The sequence below is a fragment of the Galeopterus variegatus genome, unplaced genomic scaffold (genome assembly GCF_000696425.1).
Source record: "Galeopterus variegatus unplaced genomic scaffold, G_variegatus-3.0.2 Scaffold439, whole genome shotgun sequence".
Classification (NCBI taxonomy): domain Eukaryota; kingdom Metazoa; phylum Chordata; class Mammalia; order Dermoptera; family Cynocephalidae; genus Galeopterus; species Galeopterus variegatus.
This window is the reverse complement of record NW_007726550.1, coordinates 231730-254949: the sequence shown is the minus strand read 5'-3', so window position 1 is coordinate 254949 and position 23220 is coordinate 231730. Positions and strand designations below refer to the sequence as shown.

At 37.2% G+C, this 23220-nt stretch overlaps 1 protein-coding gene across 2 annotated transcripts in view; it reads left to right on the top strand.

Annotated features, from left to right (window-relative positions):
* The window catches only part of MEGF9 (multiple EGF-like-domains 9), a 108183-nt gene extending 96894 nt beyond the window's left edge, over positions 1 to 11289 (top strand). The window contains exons 5-7 of one of the 2 annotated variants that reach the window (XR_550215.1): positions 4409 to 4678; positions 6478 to 8225; positions 8352 to 11289. Coding sequence is in view for 1 of the 2 variants with exons in the window: in XM_008568767.1 (XP_008566989.1) it covers positions 4409 to 4678; positions 6478 to 6929 (722 nt within the window). In the remaining variant the exon portion in view is untranslated. Of the gene's footprint in view, positions 1 to 4408; positions 4679 to 6477; positions 8309 to 8351 lie in introns of those variants that run through there. The other variant, XM_008568767.1, reaches the window with a different exon arrangement.
* Positions 11290 to 23220: the final 11931 nt, after the last annotated feature.

Genomic DNA, 23220 nt, shown 5'->3' with positions numbered 1-23220 from the left:
ATTTCTTTTTCTCTGTCTGACTCGTTTCACTCAATATTATTCTCTCAAGGTCCATCCATGTTGTTGCAAATGGCAGTATTTCATTCGTTTTTATAGCTGAGTAGTATTCCATTGTGTAGATATACCACATTTTCCGTATCCACTCAAGGGGGGTAGATCTTTCATGAATAGGTTAATGCTTTCCCTGGGGGTAAGAGTGTTCTCACTCTTAATTCCTTGAAGAGCTGGTTGTTAAAAGGAGCCTGGTACCTACCATCCCTCTCTCTTGTTTCCTCTCTCCCATGTGATCTCTTTGCCAGCTCCTCTTCCATTTTCTGTCATGAATGGAAGCAGCCTAAAGCCCTTGCCAGATGCAGCTGCCCCAGAATTGTGAGCCAAATAAACCTCTTTTCTTTATAAATTACCTGGTCTCCAGTATGCTCTTATAACAACACAAAAAGATTAAGATAATATCTAAATCTGCTTCCACAATATCAGAATTCTGTAATGGATTTCTTGTTTTTTTTTTTTTTTTTTTCCTTTTTGTCTTTTTTACTGACCGGTAATGGGATCGCAACCCTCGGTGTCGCGCCCGTACCGGGGACCGGCAACAGGATCGCAACCCTCAGTGTTGCGCCCGCACTGCGCTCAGCCAGTGAGCGGGAACCGGTCTCCACATGGGATCTGAACCCTCAGCGGGAGCGCCACCACGCTCCCAAGTGGCACACTCTCCAGTGCGCCACCAGGCCGGCCCAAGGATTTCTTGTTTTTATAAGCATAATAATATGTTGTTACTGTCAAAGTATTTAAGATTTTAGAACTTTATAGGAATTGTAAATAAGAACTTAAATTATCTTAGTCCATGGCACATCTAGAGTAACCTTCCTTTTAAACACAGGACCTGGCTTTTGATAATTCCATTATAAATGATTGTTGAATAACTGAATAAATTCACTTTCAGATGATAAATTTCAAACAGAGGAGACTTCACTATGGAAAGATGATGCCTAACAAAAGCAATATGCTTGAAATCCTTTGTTACTGTCTGATTTTTCTGAGAACTGTAAGCTCCATAAAGGCAGAGGCCATGTCTATATTTTTAACCATTTTATACCTGTTCCCAGGATATGGTTAATGCTAATAATACATATTGATAAGTAGAAAGGTAGATAACCATAACTCAGGGTGGAGAGTGGTCAGATGTATAAAACTAGAGCCATGAAAGTTTAGGGGAGGGAGAATAATTTCCTACTAGGAGGTATAGAAAAGTCTTCATGGAGCAGGTAACTTTTGAACTGGGCCTTGAAGAGTGAGGATTTAGACACCTAGAAACGTACATACATAGATAGAGATCAATGGGAGATCAAAGCCAAAGACTGAACAGGGACTAGTTTGGCATGCATGTATGCATTCAAAAACACATGTTAAGCTCACACTGCAGGCTATGGGTAGGAAGTACCCAGGTGATTCAAATAATTTGATGCTCTCAGAGCTCACGGTTTCCAGTGGAGAGACTAACATACAAATAAGTGCAATGCAGTGTCATGGATCTATGTATACTGGATGCACCAAGAGGGAACAGTTAACTCTACCTGGAGTGGGGGAGTATCAGCAATGGCTTCAGAGAGGCCATGATATAAAAGCTGAGTCTTGTGATGAAAGTCAGCATTTAGCAGGTAGACAGAAGGAAGGACATCTCAGATAAAGAGATCAATATGAACAAAGAAATGTTAAAACAGCTGATTTGATCAAGGAACTACTTAGAAATGGCAGAAACAAAGTATAAGGTAGATGGAGTGAAACATGAGATAGGACCTTTGAATGTCATGTCTTGAGGTCCAGTTAGTCTGAACATGACAGACAGGAAAGACTTTCACAAACCTTGACTTCAGCCTATTTCATTAGGAATTTTTTCATATTAGTTATTGTTGCTATAGTTGTTGAAGTGCAAAAATGCTGTAAAATATGGTATCATTGTGAGTTATTAGTTCCTTGAGGACAAGGAGTATACACCTTTTCATCAAGTATTTTTTTCTGCATATCATTGTTTTCATGGGTTATAAATTTATTCAACTGCCACCTTTTATTACTAAAAGCAACCTAAGTATTTCTGCTTTAATTTCCGTATTTGAAATTGGAAAACTTTCGTCCGGAGTTTAGTAACTTATTTGAGATCACATTACCAACTCGGATTATAAGTGGTAAGTTAAAATTCTTTATCAGTTGCACAACCTTGGGAATAGACAAAAAAACACTGAATTGTATACTTTAAGTGGCTGAATTGTATGGTATGTGAATTACATCTCAAATAAAGCTGTTTTAAAAATCAGTAATAAAATAGACAAAAGGGATTCATTTTTCATAAAACATCAGAGATGTGATTAATTGCCACAAATTCTATGACCACTATAAATTATTCCTCTGTAATAAAATTAGTCTATGTTCAGAAAACAGGATGTTCCTGTTAGTGTAATTAGTAAATTCTAAGAAAGAAACTAATCTATTTAGCAGATAAATTAAATTATGATTTGTTGATTATTAAAAAATCATTTATTGAACTTGAGAATCCTGAATTAAAATCATATAAAGAATAAAAAATGAAGCAGATATAGGTATGAGTTGGTATGTTCCCACTGCCTAAGGTGAAATATGCAGTTAGCAGACATGTTGAACACATACTGTGTGTCAGGCAGTATGCTAAGCATTGGAGATAAATATGGAAAAATGTTTTAAGTAGCTCATAGTTTAATGGGAGAGATGGACAAGTAATCAAGTAATTATAATTTAGGATGACATGTGTTATACGTAAGCATAGACTAACCCTATCCCAAACTGAGGGAATAAAGGAAAGCTTCTGTGCTTCTGAGAAGAGATGACACCTGATTTTCTACAGATTTGAATTTGCTAGGTGAAGTGGGGGTAGGGAGGTAGGAGGATGTCCCACACAGAGGAAGTAGCATGTACAAAAACTCAGAGAGGGGCCGGCCCGGTGGCCTCGGTGGCGCTCCCACCGAGGGTTCGGATCCCACATACAGACCGGCTGCTCACTGGCTGAGCGAGGTGCGGGTGCAACACCGAGGGTTGCGATCCCATAGCCGGTCCCGGTCCGGTACGGGCGCAACACTGAGGGTTGCGATCCGTTGCCGGTCATGAAAAAAGACAAAAAGGAAAAAAAAAAAACTCAGAGAGAAGAGAGCAGGCAGTATTTGGGAGTACTCTTAAGCCATTTAATGTGCCTGAATCATAGGGGGTGGCGGAGTGTGTGGTAAAGAGAGAGGAGTTGAGAAAAGCAGGCAGATTATGAAGGATACTGAAAATTCTATTACATTTTCACATAAGGGAGCCATTGAAGAGAGTATTTGGGAGTACTCTTAAGCCATTTAATGTGCCTGAATCATAGGGGGTGGCGGAGTGTGAGGTAAAGAGAGAGGAGTTGAGAAAAGCAGGCAGATTATGAAGGATACTGAAAATTCTATTACATTTTCACATAAGGGAGCCATTGAAGAGCTTTGAAGAGCATCAGGGAGCCATTGAAGAGCTTTTTCTTGAGAAGAAACATGTTGAGATTTACTCTGAAGTTCAAAGTGAATGTAGGGGCACACTGTGGTAAAGAGACCCATTAGGAAGTAGCTACAATTATCTAGGTGAGAAATGATGAAGGCTTAAACTGAGATCACTGCAGTGGGAATGACGAGAGTCATCTGTGGGTTGGAAAGATTTTCATCAGGCATAATTGATATGAATTGATAACTGCTTAGAAGGGACCTGGAGAGAAGGAGGATTGAAAGATGATTTTGTGTTTTTTGTCTTAGGCAAGTGGGTGGATGTTGGTACCATTCACTGAGATGTAGGGAACATTACAGGAGGACAGGACTTAGGAAGGGAAGATGTTGAGGACAGTGTTGTGCATGTTCAGTTTGAGATGTTTGTGGAGCCTGATGTACAGGCAGTTAGTACATAGCTTGGAATTTAGGACAAAGAGATGGACTAGAGATACACATTTTGGAATTGTTGACTGTAAAAGTGGATGAGGTCACCTACGGACAAAGAGCAGAGTAAGAAGAAAAGGAGAACAAGAATAGAAGTCTGGGGTGTATAAATATTTAAGTAGGGAGGGATGGAGGAAGTTTTTGCTAAAACCATATGTTATTCAATCTGTCATGTCTAAAATGGGAGGAATAAAAAAATTATGAGTGTCAATCCATCACAATTTCTTTTACTCTGTGACTCTGGATGGCCCCATCATTCCTACAATAAGCTGGAAAATTAGTAAATAAGGTATAGATTATTAGTTTGATTCCATATATCTCTTAATATTCAGAGGAGATAGTAGGGAATGTTTATAAATCTTTTTGAGGACTAGTATTTGTTTTGCAATTTTAATTGTAGGTTGAGACTGTACTAATTTATTTTGTGTTCTCTCTTTTAGATTTGGGTGAATTGGAACCTAAATGTGTCCGCTGCAAAGATGGTTACACAGGCGAGAACTGCAATAAATGTGAATATGGCTATTACAATTTTGACAGCATCTGTATAAAGTGCAAATGTCATGGCCACGTGGACCCAATTAAAACTCCAAAGATTTGTAAGCCCGAGAATGGTGAGTGCATCAACTGCCTCCATAACACCACCGGGTTTTTTTGTGAGAACTGCCTGGAAGGTTATGTTCGAGACTTCGAGGGAAATTGCATCAAGAAAGGTAAAACTTCACTTAAGGTTGTAAATTTAATATTTAAGCCTAGCAGTGAAAACTTCAGGACAACTACATTTAGCTTTGTAAAACTGTCCAATTTCAACAAAGGAATTTCTGGAAATATATTTTGATAGATATTTGCCTAAAGAGGTTTCCTTCTATTCCTGCTATTCTCCTGACATTCCAAAGTCAACTGCAGAAATTTGAGGATCAAGACAAAGTCATTGTGACAGTGAGAAAAAGTGTTGTTACATTTTCTCTTCATCTATTTTTATTTTTATGTTAATAATTCAAAAATCCTATCATTTCTTTTATCCTTTGCTTCCTTTATTTTCATCACTTCCAGTGATCATAAAAGGTCATTTCAAGTAGGGACCTAGAGTCTGGTTAGAAGTTCCAGCCGAGAAACTGGAGTTCATTCTAGCATTTATCCTAAATTTGGGCTTAAATTTGCCCATGTATGATGGAGGAAATATTAAAAATATTACTTTTGATTTTTAAAAGAAAAAGTTGTTTATATGGAAGAACATTTTTTTACAGAGAAGTTCAGTAAGGATTAAGAAAAAAATTAATGATTATAAATTTGGGATGAGTGAGGGATATTCAGGACTTATTAGGTCACAGAAAGATTAGACTACGCTCTTCTACAGACCACTTTTTGATATTCCAACAGAAGCTGAATACTAAGCTGATAGTTGGTCTGTGGCAAGTGTCATCTTTCTGCCATTTTCTTAATATACTGTTATTATCAAGCCTGAAAGGCTCAAACTGAACCCTATCACTAGCTAGAGATACTGTCATTCAGGGCTCTTTCCTTTTTGGGAGGCATACTTTGTCCATATTTAGCTGACACGACTGTGATGATTTTTCTCATTAGTTATTATATAATATAAACTTTACCTCTTTTTAGGATAATTGATGTGGCTGACTGTAATGATGAATTATAATAATAGTAGGTACTATTTTATTGAGTACCTAGTATGTGATAAGCACTGTAAACATTAAATGTGATAATGCTATGTAATACATTATCTCATTTAATCCTTCCCAAGAACTCTGCAACATAGACATTATTATTCCCGTTTTACTGATGAGGAACCTGAGCTTTCAAAAGATCGACTTATCTGTAACCACGCAGTTCTACTTGATTCCAAAGCCTTTGGTCCTTCCACTAAGCTATGCTTCTATTAGAAGTACCAAATATAGTACCTTAATTATAAAATAGCTGTAATCTATATAAAGGAAGAATTACTACACATGGAATTAAAGGAAGGCTGTTTTCTCTCTTGGCTGACATCAACTTTGGACATTTAAATTGTGTTTTTTAGATGTAACTAGAGATACAGTTTTTACTACACCTCCTTTGAAGAGATTTTTGCCTTTATGAAATGCCATCAGACATATTGGACTTATTATAGTTCAAATGATTGCCATCTATCCCTGTCATTTTTAACCACGTGATTTATAACTCAGTAATGACATATTCACTGCCTTCACAGGAATTTGTATGACTCTATCCAAGAGTAAAGAAGGATGGAAAACTCCAACATTGGAATTTTCCCAGAGATTTTAATATAGATATTATAAAAATTGGAGAACAGCCATGGATGTAATAACCTAGCTTTCCAGATCCTGATTCTTATCACTATATTTCTTTAAAAATTATTTTTAACTTGCATTATCTTAAAGCAGAGTATCATGTCAACATCCCACATCAACTTCCACTCCCATGTGTATTTCTTTTATTGTTTCTCCAAACTAGATAATTTTGTCTTTTACATTTCATTCTCTGTTTTTATTTTCAGAAGTTATTGTTCCAACACCTGAAGGTTCTACCATTTTGGTTTCCAATGCCTCTTTGACCACATCAGTGCCCACCCCTGTTATAAATAGTACATTTACCCCCACAACCCTGCAGACTATCTTTTCAGTAAGCTCTTCTGAAAACAGCACTTCAGCTTTAGCTGATGTATCATGGACCCAATTTAACATCATCATTTTGACAGTCATCATCATTGTGGTGGTGCTGCTAATGGGATTTGTGGGGGCTGTATATATGTACCGTGAATACCAAAACCGGAAACTCAATGCCCCCTTTTGGACCATCGAGCTGAAAGAAGACAATATCAGTTTCAGCAGCTACCATGACAGCATTCCCAATGCAGATGTATCGGGATTGTTGGAAGATGATGGCAATGAAGTGGCTCCCAATGGGCAACTGACCCTGACGACACCCATACATAACTACAAAGCCTAAGGAGCTAGAGCTATTCTGGATTGTTAAACCACAGTGCTTACTAAAACAGCATCAGTCCCTGGGCCAGACAAAGCCTGGGTGGAGTTTGCTGAGAAAGCAAAGGCCAATAGTGCATCTGAAATTTTTGGGTACAAATTTATAATGTGCTTAGCCTATCTGTTGCTCTTAGATTTCCCATGAAGATCTGAAGTATTCACTGTCACTAAAGACCCGAAGTAAAGTATATTTTTGTACCAAACCACATGGGACTAAGGAAAGGCTGAACTCCATAGCACAGCCCAAATCCACTTTGACCTTCAAATAGACTTGTGGGGAAATGTTCACCAAACCAATGGTAACAGGATAATGGATGTGGAGGGGGAAAGGACTGCTGGAAGACTTCATCTCCATTCCTGAAACACATTTTTATTTACAGGAGGGTCAGGGATTATATTAATTTTACTGTACTAAAAGACATCATTGAGGAAAAGCTGGCATCTAGGCTGTATCTTGATTGTTTCTAGAATAGGGACAGAAAAGTCCCAAGAAGGTCTTTAGAAGGGCTTGATTTTTCCTCCAAGGATTCTTGCCCAATGATGACATTAAAGCACAGGATAAACTTCTAATGGTAAAGAGAGAAAGGCAGCATTGGGGAGCAGGAAGCTGATGGTCCCACTCAGGGTCTCAGTGTAAATGACTGATTGTCTGAAAATAAGGAATATTCCTGTATCTAGAGAAATAAGATGTACATAGTTAATGTAGCATATCTGGTCAACATTGTATTTCTATCTATTTGTAAAAAAAAATCATGTCATATTTTATCATCTAGAATTTATTTGTACAGCAGTTAATGGCATTGTAAAAAGAAAATATGGGATTGGTTAAAATATTGTAAAATAGATGGCAATATTGCTAGAGCTGGGACTCTGGTGAGCATCAGTCATTTTCAGTCCCTGTTTGGACATTGTTGAAATTTATGAGGTTGAACGTTTCTAGTTTTTCTTTCCTTTCTCAATTTAAAAGTAGAGTTATATGCTCTTTAATATAGATTCAAGCAATAGATTTCGAAGTCAATAATTGTTAAGCTGGGACACAGGCTGCATTCTCCAAAATACTTAATTAGATACTAGGCACTCTATATATTTTATATAGATTAATATAAAACATATCCTAATTAAATATGTTTTTCCTAAATGTAGGAGACAGTCTTCCAAAGGATAGAAATATTTTAGTTCCAAAAGAAAGCCATTATAATCACTTCAGATTCCTAGTTTTCATGCTTGTGAAATATGAGGATTTATACCCGCTCCCCCCAAAATAAAAACCCTCCATTTGAACATAGCCCACCAGTCATTTGCTGTGAGGTGTGTGCCATCTTTCTGCAGTGCTATAGTTCTCCCATCTTCTTGTCTGGTTAGAGGATAACTCTGTAGTTTGGTGAAAATAAAAACCCTCCATTTGAACATAGCCCACCAGTCATTTGCTGTGAGGTGTGTGCCATCTCTCTGCAGTGCTATAGTTCTCCCATCTTCTTGTCTGGTTAGAGGATAACTCTGTAGTTTGGTGAGCATAGTTAGTACTTGGTTTTAGATACAATTTTTTCCTAGAGGCCAACTGTTGCTCTCATTTATTATGATGTTGACAGATTGTAGATTAAGCAAGCTAGGAAAGGTGGCCAGAAGTCAAATATAGATATTTATTAGGAGGAACAGCAAACTGTGAAGTGGATAGAAAAACACAAAGACTTTTTTTTATCAGATTAGACTTAGGAAATCCAAGTTGACCCCTTTGCCTAACTTCCTCAGAGAAAAACCTAGAACTTGGTCATCCCTTTATAGAATACCCCTAAGTTGTTCTCAGGGTTTGGAGATGATGCTCTGTAGGATGTACAGACAAATAATCTACTTCTGGTAACCTGAGGATGCTCTGCGTATTTGGCCATTGCTCACAAGAGTAGAGATTACATTATATTAAAATTATTTAATATTTCTACAGCCCTTTGTAGTTTGCAAAGCACTTTTCCATGTGGGTGTCCTTTGTTCCTCACCACAGCCCCTGAGGAAGTAATTATTGTCGCCACTTTGTAGATGAGACTGAGGCACAGAGAGGTTCAATGTCTTGTTCAAGGCTACACAATGTGTGTCATTATTTGGCTTGGAATCGGGACTTCTAGTTCTGAAGCACATATTCTTTCAACTATACACTGATGCAGAAATTTCCTAGCCATGGACACAAGAAGGCTGGGAGGAAGAGTTCCATTTGTGGATGTTTCTAATGTTTTTGTAAGTACCAGATATAGTTGAGGGACATACAGCTGTGAAGGACTTTGTGGAGAGAACACAGGAGGAAAATTATCTGAAGCCAGCGTTAGTGATAAGAAAACACAACTACCAGTTTGTGCTTCATTAAAGTGAATTAACCCTTCCAAGCAGGGAGGTAAAACTTGCCTTCCCAGCAGTTGCTGCATAGTTATGTATGGACTGTGCACTGCATAATTCCAAGGAATTGTGCAATTTGGCATACCTGCCTTTCTCCCAGATACCCGTGCCAAAAAGAATCAAGATTGAGGATGGTGAGAAATAAACATTTGTTAAAAGGAAGTTAACCCAATGTAGAAAGAAGGAGTGTTTGTTGGAGTCTAAGAGCCAAAGCCAAGTAGTTAGGATTCCGGCCATGTAGAGATTCCTTAAAACAGACCTTAATGCAAAAATTGCAGTAATCAAATAACAAAGAATGTTGACCTTTAAATACTTGTTAATAGCTCCTAGGTCATGTTCTTAATTTTTCCCAAAGGAAAAAAAAATTAAGGTCTTAAAATTTGTTTTAAATAATATTCTTTAGTGGCCCCAGCATTTTGCTTGTGGAAATAATTTTGTCCTAAAATATAAATCAATCATGAAATGATCTATTACTGAAATCAGACTAGGATACTAGTATGGAATGCACAGCACAATATTCATTCATCTGAAGGCATGATCCCCATGAATAATGGTGTCCAACAGCAGGACCCCATCAGTCCTTTAGAAGCCCTAATATTGGAAGAATTTTTGTCTAAGGATTAGAAATATGTTTATTTTTAAATAAGACTTATGTGAGTCTTACTGAGAAATGACAGATACTGCTCCTAAGGGATACTTTTTAATCTTCATTAATTCATTTTAGGAAGCCCTTATGCATTTCTGATAGATGCCCTAGGTAGTGTTCTTAAGTATGTCTTTGTCTTCCCTTACTTCCCCCTCCCTCCCTCCACCCTCTACCTCCCAGGACTCTCTTATTTATGGACTTTCTCAGTTATAGAGAAAAAGTGATAATAAAAACTAAACCTCATTTATACTAAGGTCCTATGGACCTAGTGTGTTACCTTTTCCAGGTATACCTGGATTTTAAGAGTGAAGAACAGACAGAGCAGACAGGATGGAAGGAGAGAGACTTTTTTGGACAGGATTTGTTGAAGCCTCAAATTATGTGGCTACTCTCTAGCCCCAGGACATTTAGCCCTTCTTGTACTGTGATGGAAGCAGAGAGCTAAAGTAACAGTACTTCTTGACAGCTTCAATTGGAAATGGCTCCAGTACTTTTTGTGGGACATTTGATGAACATAACACCACTTATAATGAATGTCTGGTTCTTATATTTTGGGGTATGTAGGTAGGATTTGAATTTTCACATCTCAAGGAAAACTCTCTGAACAAAAAGTTCAGAGAAGTAAAAGGCAACCCAGTATAACCTATTGGAGCAAGGAAGGCATTTTTGGCCTCATTCATAAGGAACCTTTGGCTTGTTATGATCTTTTTGACAGTAAGGAGTTTGCGAGTTAAAATGTGTGCAGGGGAGTAATGGAAGGTTAATGCATTCTTCTCTTTAACCCTGAGCCAGTGACTATGCCAAGGGGAAAAGCAAGAAGAACACACTGATTCATCTGAAGAAGTCAAATAATATGGAATGGACTAAAGGTTATGGATCATTAAAATGTCAGTGGTTGAATGATGCTTTTTCAAAGGCGATTGGGAATCTTTCTCTCTTGTTACTTATGCATATGCAATAACTACAGCAGCAGCCCTAGAATGTGAGCCCGGGGCTTCAGATCTGTTAGTCCAAAAACTAAATGATTTAAGGTCAAGTTGTATGCTAGGCACAAGCACTCTGTAATAATGTTAAATTTCAGTGTGAGCAATTAGGGAATGTTTCTGAAACATTAAACTTGTATTTATGTCACTAAAATTCTAACACAAATTTTAAAAACATGTCTCATACATATGCTGTACTAGGCTTCATGATGCATTTCTAAATTTGTGTATGATTTGAATATATGAAAGAATTTATACAAGAGTGTTATTTAAAATTATTAAAAAATAAATGTATATAATTTGTACTTATTGTAGATTGGTTGTTTTACTTTTTTATGTGGTCAGAGTTCTTAGAAGTCTTTAAATATATGCCAAGGATCATTTATTGTCAACCCACTTCATGAAAATCTTTGAACCCTTCATTTATTGACCATGCATTTTGCTTAAGTTCATTTAAAGAATGTTTTCCACTTGAGGAAAAAAAAATACCACATGAAGAAAATTGCCCCTCCTAAAAAATAAAAAAACAAACACCTGAGAAGAAAACATGTATTAACATACATTCTTGTATGTGCATGTGCCCATCCCTTAGGAGATCCACTGGGATTTTCATGAAAATCTTGTAGAGAAAACTTGCTCCCTTTGGATTTCTTTTTCACACATGTAAAGAATTTCATTTTCTAATAAAAATCCGAAGGGAAACAACATTCTATGTTTTTATTAGGTAATCCATAATTAGAGTACATCTTTTTATTTTAAGGTACCCTTGAAGATCCTCTGCTCTGACAAAGCTAAATGGTATTTAATGAGATGTCATCTAGAGATCCAAAGGGTACTTGGAAAAAGAAGAAAAAAAGTCAGGGATTTCTTTGTGCTGAGAGCTTTATAAAGTTGATGGTTTATTCACCTTCAGTTGGTTAATATTTAAATTTTAAAACCTTGTTTTTTCCTTTTCTAGTCATACAAGAAAATGTGGTTTATTACTTTATAATCACACCTAGTATATTTATACGTGTGGTTCTCTGATATATATGAATTGGGTATTAAGGGAACAGAATAAGCATGGCAGAAATCTAACTAAACAAAGTTTCAAGAGAAAGTAAATATACTTACAAACTTACCACACTGAGAGGGAATATTATAAAAAAAACTTTTATACTATTGTTCATACTTTTGAGGAAAGTCTATCAAGTAAAGACATTTACTAGATTGCATTATCAAAACTGGTTGTATTCATTTTCCATAGGAGTATAAGACACATGTTTTTAAAAATTCCACATGCCCCATTATAATTAAATCAGTATCTTTGAAGTAACAATTGTGCTTAGTTGTGTTAAAAAAAGTTAAGCTAAATGAAAAACAAAATGTTTTTCATGAGATGATATTGTTAGGAGTGTTAACTGACAGGCTGAAAAGCAACATCCTAAGTGAATGTTAAAATTATAGTTTTACCCATAAGTTAGTTTTTCAAGGCAATTTTATGAAGAGACTATTGTAGTAATTGTACAGGCTTTCTAATATTGCTTACAAAATGAAAGCCATCAGATGGTGTCATAATAAGGTTTTAAACCTTGTATGTTGAATTGAACACTGCACTTCAGGCAGTTGCAGAAAAAGACAGGCAAAATGTTTTCTTTATACGTAATAAGAGTAGGTTTGGGTAATAAAGGAAGTGTTTGGGAGGAGATCTTCTTTTGTGGTTTCCTTTGTGTTGTCAGACCAACTAACTGCTAAAATCGTATATATGAAAATTGTTTTTAAATCTCTGCCCCAAATAAGTGTCTCAACCCTTCCCTATATTCATTACCATTCTAATCCAACCACAGTAAACTCATGTATAATTTCTGTATGTGTCAGGTTATGTGCTCTTTCTCCCTTTGCTAGTACTGTTTCCTCTACCTTGAGAATGTTTATTCATTCTTTGCAACCCCTTGATAAAGAAAAATTGATTAACCCTTTTGTACCTGCATTTTGCCTAATGAATACCTCTCTTACTGCACATATTTTATTGTAAATACTTGTTATTCTGTGTCTTCCCCAGTAGACTCCATATTCCTTGAAACCAGAAGCATTTATTCTTCTATCTCTGATATCTGGCATAGTGCTGGTACATTGTGGGTGCTCAGTAAATGGTGGATTAAAACAAAAGGTGCTTGACAATACAAAAGTTAGTATGTGAACTTATTTGGTGAAGTATTGTAAGAAATCTTATATTCAGTGGTTAGGACAATATTTCTTATTCAAGAGAGGTGTCAAAATGCAGACTTCAGAGGATCTGAGAAACCCTTGAAATTTGAAACTATGTTTTTTTTGTTTGTCTTTTTTTTTTTTTTTCCTTTTTGTCTTTTTTCATGACCGGCAACAGATCGCAACCCTCAGTGTTGCGCCCGTACCAGACCGGGACCGGCCACAGGATTGCAACCCTCGGCGTTGCTCCCGCCCCTCGCTCAGCCAGTGAGCGGCCGGTCTGTATGTGGGATCCGAACCCTCGGCGGGAGCGCCACCGCGCTTCCCAAGCGGCGCACTATAGCAGTGCGCCACCGGGCTGGCCCTGTTTGTTTGTCTTTATGAATGCAATTGTGTGGGATTTTTTTCTGGAGAGAAGATCCGTACCTGTAATCGCAATCTCAAAAGGATCCCTGATCCCAAAAGGATTACCAACTACTTGGATGGGGATTATCTTGTGTTTTTAGCAGTAAAAACTCTCCCATTAAATCTAAATTTGTACAATTGGTAAATTGATCTTGATTCAAGAAATACACTTCTAGGAATCCTCCATAAGAAAATGAGCTAGAAAGCAGAGACTTCTGCACAAATTTTTTTTTAGAATTCTGTATGAAGTTCCAAAAAAGGAGGACAAATTCTAGATGTTCAACAATAGAGATGTAGTTTAGTGCATATACTTGTTGAGATAACATACAGTCATTAAAAGGGATTAGTAAGAATCATTAGAATCAAGTTAAATGATGAAAAATTGGATATTTTGAAGGTGTGTATGCAATTCCACTCCTGGTATATGGTTTAGAGAAACTCTTAAGTATGTGTACCAGAAGCCACATTTCAAATTCTTCATTGTAGCATTATTTTTTATGGCAAAATAATTGGAAACAGTCCAAATGTCTGTTTATTAGAAGAATGGATAGATTGTGGTCTATCTTTGAACAGAATTTTATGCAGTAGTGGAAAATTGAATGAATTACAGCTATATACACCAATATGGATGAATCACAAAAACATAATGTTGAGCAAAAATATCAAGTTACAGAGAATATATACAGTATAATTTCTTTTATATAAGGGCCAAAAATGGGAAATAGAATAACAATGTTGTTTAGAAATACATACAGATGTGGGGAAACTGTAAAGAAAAACAAGACAATGATTACTTAAAAAGTAAAGATAACTTTGGAAGGGGGAGGAAGATGTACAGATGGCTTCAAAGATATCAGTAATGTTCTATTTCTTTAGCTGTGTGTGGATACATGGGTTTTTATTGTACTCTTTTTTAAGCAATATGTGTGTGTATACACACTAGTATATATGTAACACAGTGAAAAACTTTAATAGGATATAAACTGGTGGATACAACATGATTTCAACTATGTTGAAAAAAAATATAAAGAAAATGTCTGAAAGGAAACACCATAATTAGTGATGCCTGTGCTAAAGAAACAAACCAAATCCACTACAATTTATTTTATAATGGTAAAAAAATAAATTCATCAAGAGGATATAACAATCCTAAATGTGTATGCGCCTAATAACAGAGCTTCAAAATACATGAGGCAGAAACTGATTGTACTAAAAAGAGAAATAGGCAAAACCATGCTATAGTTGGAGATTATAACCCCTCTCTCATCATATAGAACAAGTAGACAGAATACCAGTAAGGATATAGAATACTTGAACAACACTATCACCACTATGTAATTGACATAGAACACTACTCAACAGTAGTAGAATATACATTCTTTTCGAATGCACCTGGAACATTTACCAAAAAGACCATACACTGGGCCATAAAATAAGTCTCAACAAATTAAAAAATATTAAGTCATATAAAATATGTTCTCTGACCACTAATCTCTAAACTAGAAATTAGTAAGAGAAATAGATCTGGGAAATTCTGAAATATTTGAAAACTAACATAATTCTAAATAACATAGGTCAAAGTAAAAATGAAGAAAAATTAGAAAGTATTTTGAACCGACTGAAAATGAAAATACAGCATTTCAAATTTGTGGGATGCAGCTAAGGCAGTGCCTAGAGGAAAACTCAGAGCACTAAAATCTCTATATTAGAAAATAGGAAAGACCTCAAATTAATGACCTAAGCTCTTAAACTAGAAAAGGAAGAGCAAAATAAACCCAAAGTAAGTAGAAGATAGGAAATTATGAAGATAAGAGCAAAAATGAATAAAATAGAAAATAGAGAAAATCAATGGAAATAAAAGCTAGTTCTTTGATAAATTTAACAAAATTTATAAACTTCTAGCCAGATGATTAAAATTAAAAGAGAGGGAGAAGACACAAAAAACCAACATGAGGAATGAGAGGGGAAATCACTATAGATGCCACAGACATTAAAAGGATAATAAGGGAAGTTTATGCCAATAAAGTTGATGACAGGAGAAATGTACAGATTCCATGAAAGACATAGACTACTATGCTCAGTCAAAAAGAAATAACCTGAATAGCACTATATCTATTAAAGAAATTGAATTTGTAGTTAAAAAACTTTCCAAAAACAAAACCTCAGGTCCAGATAGCTTCGCTGGTGAATTCTAGAAACACTTAATGAATAAATATTACCAATTCTACACAAACTCTTCCTGAAATACTAAAGGCAATATTTCCCAACTCATTCAATGATATCTGATACCAAAACCAAAGACATCACAAGAAATCTATAAACTATTATCTCTCATGAACATAGATGTGAATATTTCTAAGAAAATTTAAGCAAATTAAATATACTATATATAAAAAAATAGTACTTCATGACTAACTGGGGTTTATTCCATGGATGCAAGGTTGGTTTAACATTTGAAAATCAATCAATGTAATTCACACAGACTGAAAAAGAAAATTCATGAGATGATTATCTCAGTAGATGCAGAAAAAGCATCTGGAAAAATCCAACATTTAATCATGATAAAAATGATGATGATAATGATGATGATGATCTCCTGTGATACTGTGATACAATAAGAAATATATGTTTTGGTCTTCATCTGTCTCTTGACCAGAGCTCCTAAAACCACTGTAATTTCCTAAGTGATAAGAACTACAGGAGTATATTCTGTTATAATACTTGGTTCTTGTCCCTGGCTCTTGAAATAGCTCCAGCATTGAAGGTGAAAGGAACATTGTTTGCTATACATAATAAAATCCTGTCAACCACGGCTGAGTTAATGGGGTGACTTTTGGAAAGCCCCTAAAGATGGGAGTGCTGGTTGCCAGAGGACCCAACCATATGTTTAGAGGCTTGGAGCTTTCACCTTCAACCTCTGGGGAGGGGAGAGGGGCTGGAGATTGAGTTTAATCACCAATGATTTAATCAATCATGCCTACACAATGAAGCCTCCATAAAAATCCTAACTGAAGGGGTTCAGAGAGCTTACAGGATGGTGAACATATGGAAGTGCTGGAAGGGTGGCATGCCTGGAAAGGGCATGGAAGCTCCAAACCCTCCTCCCCCCAATTCCCCCATACCTTGCCCTATGCATCTCTTCCATTTGGCTGTTCCTGAGTTGTATTCCTTTATAATAAACCAGTAAGCATGAGTAAAGTATTCTCCTGGATTCTGTGAGCCATTCTAGCAAATTATTGAATCCTGAGGAGGGAGTCACAGGAACCCCCAATTTATAGGCAGTGAATCAGAAGTACAGGAGGCCAGGACTTTCAATTGGCATCTGAAATGGGGGCAGTCTTGAGGGGCTGTGCCTTTAACCTGTGGGATCTGATGCTAACTCCAGGCAAATAGTGTCAGAATTGAATTAAATCGTAGGACACTCAGTAGGTGTCCACAGAGAACTGGAGAATCACTTGGTGTGGAAAATCCACACATTTGGGTCAGAAGTGAAGTGTGTGAGGGTACAGAGAAACAGGTTTTTGTTGTTTTTATTTTTATCTCCGCCATCAGATTATCTGTTCAATATGAGGACTGGGGCTATCTTCATCTTTGTAATCCCATTGCCAAGCACAGACCCTGGTACCATAAAAAGCTCAATAAATCTTAGTGAATGAATGAGTAAATGAATCTACTGTATCAGCTTTTACATTGGTAAATATGGTAAAGATGTGTTAAGTATACTGCAGTTTGTTGGCTTTGAATTAGTGCAAGTTTAAATCAAAAACCAAATAGACTGTTATTTTGGGAAGCACCAAGTCACTTGTAAGTAGGGATGTTTGTGAGTCACTCTGGGAACACAGAGCACAAAATTCCCTTCAGTGGAATGGTGCTGATGAAGCTCATTCCTTCAGCACGGAGAGATCTCACCCACTTATTGTACTGCATATCCTCAAATACCGTGGCATAGTCCAATATATGCATTCTTTGGGTACCCTCCCCTTCTTGCCTTTATTTTCAGTAGCTTGCAGAACCAACAGGCTACACCTCATCTTTTTAATTTCTCCCAAACATTTTCTAAATAAGCCATTGTTATCTTTAATCACCATGGCTAGGGGATTATCCAGCCTCATTTGACGAATTTATTTTTGCAAAGAGATGAGATTCTTCCAAGAATAAAGACATTAAGGATAAAGACATTAAGAGTTGTCTAATAAGATTCTGCTTTAGTTGAAGTAATAATTTGGGGGCAATTAAGCTAATTGTATAGATTCCAATGGGTCATTAATTCCCAAAGGAGTTGTCTGAAATGGAAACACCTTTTAATTCCAAAACAAGGATAAGAGTTTGGCAACAGTCACATTTTGAATGTCCTTCAGTTGAAATGAAAAGGTAGCATTATTAACAGGTACTGCCCTGGGTAAAGAATTAACTTCATTTACTTAAAATTTGTATCTCACCTTTTTGTATTAAAAGATAGAGATCAACCTTTAAATCAAGGGTTAAAGTATCAGTTAAGTATCCATGAAGGAAGTAGAAATATACCAGAAAACCTAGTCTAAAGTCTTTGTTAGCAATTGACTCTCAACTTAGCTAGGAGCTTCCCAGCAACCAACAACATAGATTGCTTAGCTGTTACTATCTGATTAAAGGATGCATACTGGAACATCAACAGAAAAATCTCCTTTGCTGGATTCTAAAAGATAATAGGTTGTAGTACAAAAAGCATCACCTTTGAAAGAAGAGAGATATGGTTTCCAGTGCAGGCCTCACAACTACAGGATCTTGAGCAAGTTAATATAGCTCTTAATCCTGTTGTCATTAGCTGTAAAAGGAACAATGGTGTTGACTTCTTAGGGTTGCAATGAGGTTAAGTGAAATCTTATATGTGAAGCATCCCAGCTTCCTTCCTCTCTCCCTTTTATTTAAGAGGTCTTCAATAAAAACTACAAAAAATGCAATGTTATTCTTTCTCTAGTGAGTGGAGAATTGGACCAGGTACTTGGTGGCTTATTTTCTGACTAGAAAACCAATGTACACCCCAGTCTTGGAGTAAGGCCACTTCTAGGTTTTGGGGTACATTTGGAATGAAGTGAGATACTTTTCTAAGTGGAATTGATGCTGTTTCTGTTTCCAGTGGGTGATCTGGAGCCAGGAGGCTGAAATAGGCAACGTGGCATCTTGTAGGGGTTCTGTGGTCCCACAGGGATCCATGAGAGTTGCCATGTTTGCCTATGGGAAATGGGTGGGAAGTAGATATTGTGAAGTGAGGAGAGGACAGGCCTGGGAGTCTGCACTTTTAGGGTCTATCCAAGCTCCATCACAATCTTACTGAATGAACTCAGGCAGCCCTCTGAACCCATTTGGATCTCAGTTTTTCTATTGGTACATCCAAGAGTTTTAGTGAAATGTTCCCTATGAGGGCCTTTTTTATTCTTGTATTCATCATGTGTGAAGAAAAGGGTGTTTAGGATAAGATCATTAATTCTGATTAAGATTTATTAATTTATTCTTTCATCGACATTTATTTAACACCTATTTTCTTTTTTTTTTTTTCCTTTTTGTCTTTTTTACTGACCGGTAACGGGATCACAACCCTCGGTGTTGCGCCCGTACCGGGGACTGGCAACGGGATCGCAACCCTCGGTGTTGCGCCCACACCGCGCTCAGCCAGTGAGCAGGAACTGGCCTCCATATGGGATCTGAACCCTCAGCAGGAGCGCCGCCGCGCTCCCAAGCGGCGCACTCTCCAGTGCGCCACCGGGCCGGCCCTTAACACCTATTTTCTGCCAGGCACTATGATAGACCCTAGTATACAGAATTAAAAGTCTCTGCTCTCCGAAGAAGCCAGACACAAAGAGTATATACTGTATGATTCTCATTATACGAAACTGTAGAAAAGACAAATCCCTAATGACAAAAAGTAGATCAGTGATTTCCTAAGGGGGAAGGGGGGTTGACTTGGACTGGATCATCAGGGAACTTTTGGGGGTGATGGAAATATTTCTATGCTAAAGTGATAGCCACTAGCCTTGTATGGCTATTTAAGTTTAAATTAAAATAAAATAAAAAAAATTCACTTTCTCAGTCACATAGCCACATTTCTAGAGTTCAGTAGCCACATGTGGGTAGTGGCTACTTACTCTATTAGACAGCACAGACTTAGAATTTCCACTATCCTAGAAAGTTCTGTTGTAGAGCACTGTCCTATATCTTGATTGTGATGGGTGTATAAGTTTGTTAAAATTCATCAGAATGTATACTTAAAGTAGGTGCATCTTATTATATGTAAATTCTATGTCAATACAATTGATTTGAAATAAAGTCCTAGTCTCAAGAAGTTCACAGAATAGTAAGAGAGACAGCCATGTTAACAGGCAATTATAGAGCTGTGTAAGTGTCACAATGAAGATAAACTCAGCGTGTTCTGGGAGTCCAGAAGTGGGGCATCTACCCAGACCAGGTCCCCAAACTTTCTCCTAAACTGTCGATGGGAGGACCCTGGGAATTAGAGAAGGGGAAGGAAAGATATTCCAGGATATTAGAACCACTAGCACATAGTTCCTTTGGGTGAGTTAGAAAAAGGCACCCTTTCTTTGGAGTGAGCTCACAGTTTGTCAAACAGAGCATGGGCTGAATTTCAGCCTCCACTTGTCCTTTGGCTGGATGTACTCATGCAGAGCACAATCCATGCAGTGTACTTGGCGGTATGCCAGACGAGGAAGGAGGTACTACAGTCACCACAATGTTGTATTCTTCTTTCTCTAGCTCCTGAACTGCTCTCCCAATGTGAATTCATTGCTTTTAAGGGAGAGGCAAAGTTTGCCATCCCCTCCTACAAGTCAGATGACATTAAGTGCTTCTTTTAATCTGCAAAATGTCCAGACAACTGATTAATTCAATTATCCTTCTTTGCCTACAGCTATTGCTCTTTTACATATTCAAATGTACATCTGGAAAGATTGCTTGAAAGCACTCCCTAGCATTTTAGGATAATTTTTTCAATAGCCTTTGGATTTTTTATAACCTGCCCCTGGGTTTAGATGCCTGGGGATCTGGCCATGGTACTTCAGGATGATCAATTTAGGCAGGAAGATTTTGGCTTGGGATATACCCATACACCTTCTATAAGTTTCAAAAAGCTCAGAAGTGCCAGCTTTTGGGAATCAGGAAATCGAGGTCTAAGTTCTGTTTTTTGCACTCGCTTGTTGTATGCCTTTGGGAAAATTGGTTCGTGTCTCTAAGCCTCAATTTCCTTATCCATACAAGAATGATAATGAACTTGTCTTGGAGCTGTTGTGAGGGAGCATCAAGGGATGAAGAATGTGACATGGGCTTTGTAAAATAATTGCACCAAATAGACATTTTATTTCATTTCTGCGAGCCTTAAAAAGTGAAGAGCTAGGGCATGTACAGTACCTACGGGTTTCCTTCCTGCTTTTGCAGGGTATAGATCTTACTTGTAAAACACTTTTTCTCAACCCTTCCATCAGAATGACTCAATCCCTTCTCTGCGTGCCCCCAAAATCTTGCTGTTATTTTTTCTTATATTAACAAAGTATTTAAAATGTTTTGCTTTGTTTTATAATTATTTATGTGCACTTTAACCAGCTTTTTGAGGGCATGGATTCCAGTAATTCAGTGAAAGGCACTATGGCTTAGTGATTAAGCATATGGGATTTAGAATGAAATTCAGACTCAAATCCCAGTTCCACCACTTAGCTGCTTGTATGGTGTCAGGGAGGGAAAACTTTTTCTCTACTTTCTTAAGTTCAGTAACTGGGGGCCTGTGAATTAAACTAACAAAAGACATATTAACAGGAGAACAGGCATGCAATTTTTATTCTTAGTTATTGCATAGAAATTTACAAAAAAGTAGTGAAACTTGAAGAAGTGGTTAGACTTGGGGGGTGCTTATATACCGTTTTAACAAAGGAAAGGGGGTTTGGGCTTCAAGGGATGATAAATCATGGAGAAATGACTTAGGGGATATGTGGGGGAAACTAATGGAAGATAGGGAGGGACACACCTTCATAAAGGGAAATTTATGCCCTGCTTTTAGGCAGAAAAGGGAAAGGCAGAGAATTCTTTCTGCATCTGCTGACTCTCAATTTTCTTTGCTCAAAATAATCCTTATGCCAAAGTGGCATATTTTGGGATGGCATATTCTGATTCCCTTCAATGGCCATGCAAATCCTTTTCTCTGAACCTCAGTTTTGTCAATGACAAATTTTGTCAAGTATGTCATCAGTCCTTGTTTCATAAGGTTATTGTGAGGATTGAAAGTAAAGTATTTAACAAAGTGCTTGGCACATAGGAAGAACTCAATATGTGATAGCTAATTTCAGTTATTCATGGAACTTCAGAATTGAATGGCCTCAATATTGTAGTCTAATCCACTCAGTATACAGATAAGAAAATAGGCCCAGAAAGTTAAATTGATAGGTCTAAGGTATTATGTTGATGTGTGTTACCCTCTCCAGTCCAGTAATCTATATTCTATTGCATCAATATGGGGGTAATTTCTCATTCCTCTTACCATGTTGAGAAAAAGTTGGGAGTTGGAGTTGATTCGACAAACTGGCACTGAGTACCTAGTATATGCACAGCCTTGAGCTAGATGATGGGCCCAGAGGCATCACTGGCTTGATGAACCAGCATGCTGTGGAGAAGACAGAGGTTACTGATTGGGAGCTGGCCCCTAACAAGGGCTGCTGATGGTGAGGGTTGGTTGGGAAGAGTTCTTGAGAGCAAGGGGGCAGACTCGTGTACCAGAAATACTGCTGAACTTGAGACCAGACAGACCTGGGTTTGAATCTTGGCACAGCCATGTATTAGAAGGGTGGCCTGGCAAAATCTAGGAAATTTGTGTAACAAAATAAATCATGATAGGAGTGGATTATAACCCATAAAACAAATATCAATGAGTCTATACTGATATAAACAATTGAACATATAAATAAATGAGGGAGAAGAAAAATCCTTTCCTTCCAGTAGAATTCCAATTAATAAATATATAAGGAATGATAAAAGTAGAAAATCACCAATTGGCAAATTCCACTGTAATACTTATTTTGGGTAAGAATTATCAACAGATGCTAAAATTAACAGATGAAAGTATGAAAAACAGTATGTATAGACTCAAATATCTCCCTACAAGTTCTTATTAATTACAAAAGGAAAAAAAACCCCAGTTATTTCACTATAGACAAACTTGGCAGATATCACCTTAGCTAAGAGATCAGGGTTAACATCACCAATTAAGGAGACATACTGACATCATGTGCCTCTGACATGCACACTGAGAAGGAAACAACATCACCTTTGTGGTATTCTTGCCAAAGGTGCATAATCTGAATCTAATCATGGGGAAGCAACAGACAAACAAAAATTGAAGAACAGTCTATCAAATCACTGGCAAGAACTTTTAGAAAGTGTCAATGTCAAAAAAGACAAAGACAGGAGAATTGTCAGAGATTGGAGGAGAGGAAGAAGGTGCAACAGCTAAATGCAACGTGAAATACTGGATTGGATCCTGGACCCACAAAAGGGAATTAATGACAAAAATGATTTAATTAATTAATTTATTTATTTTTTTTTTCCTTTTTGTATTTTTTTACTGACCAGTAACGGGATCGCAACCCTCGGTGTCACGCCCGTACCGGGGACTGGCA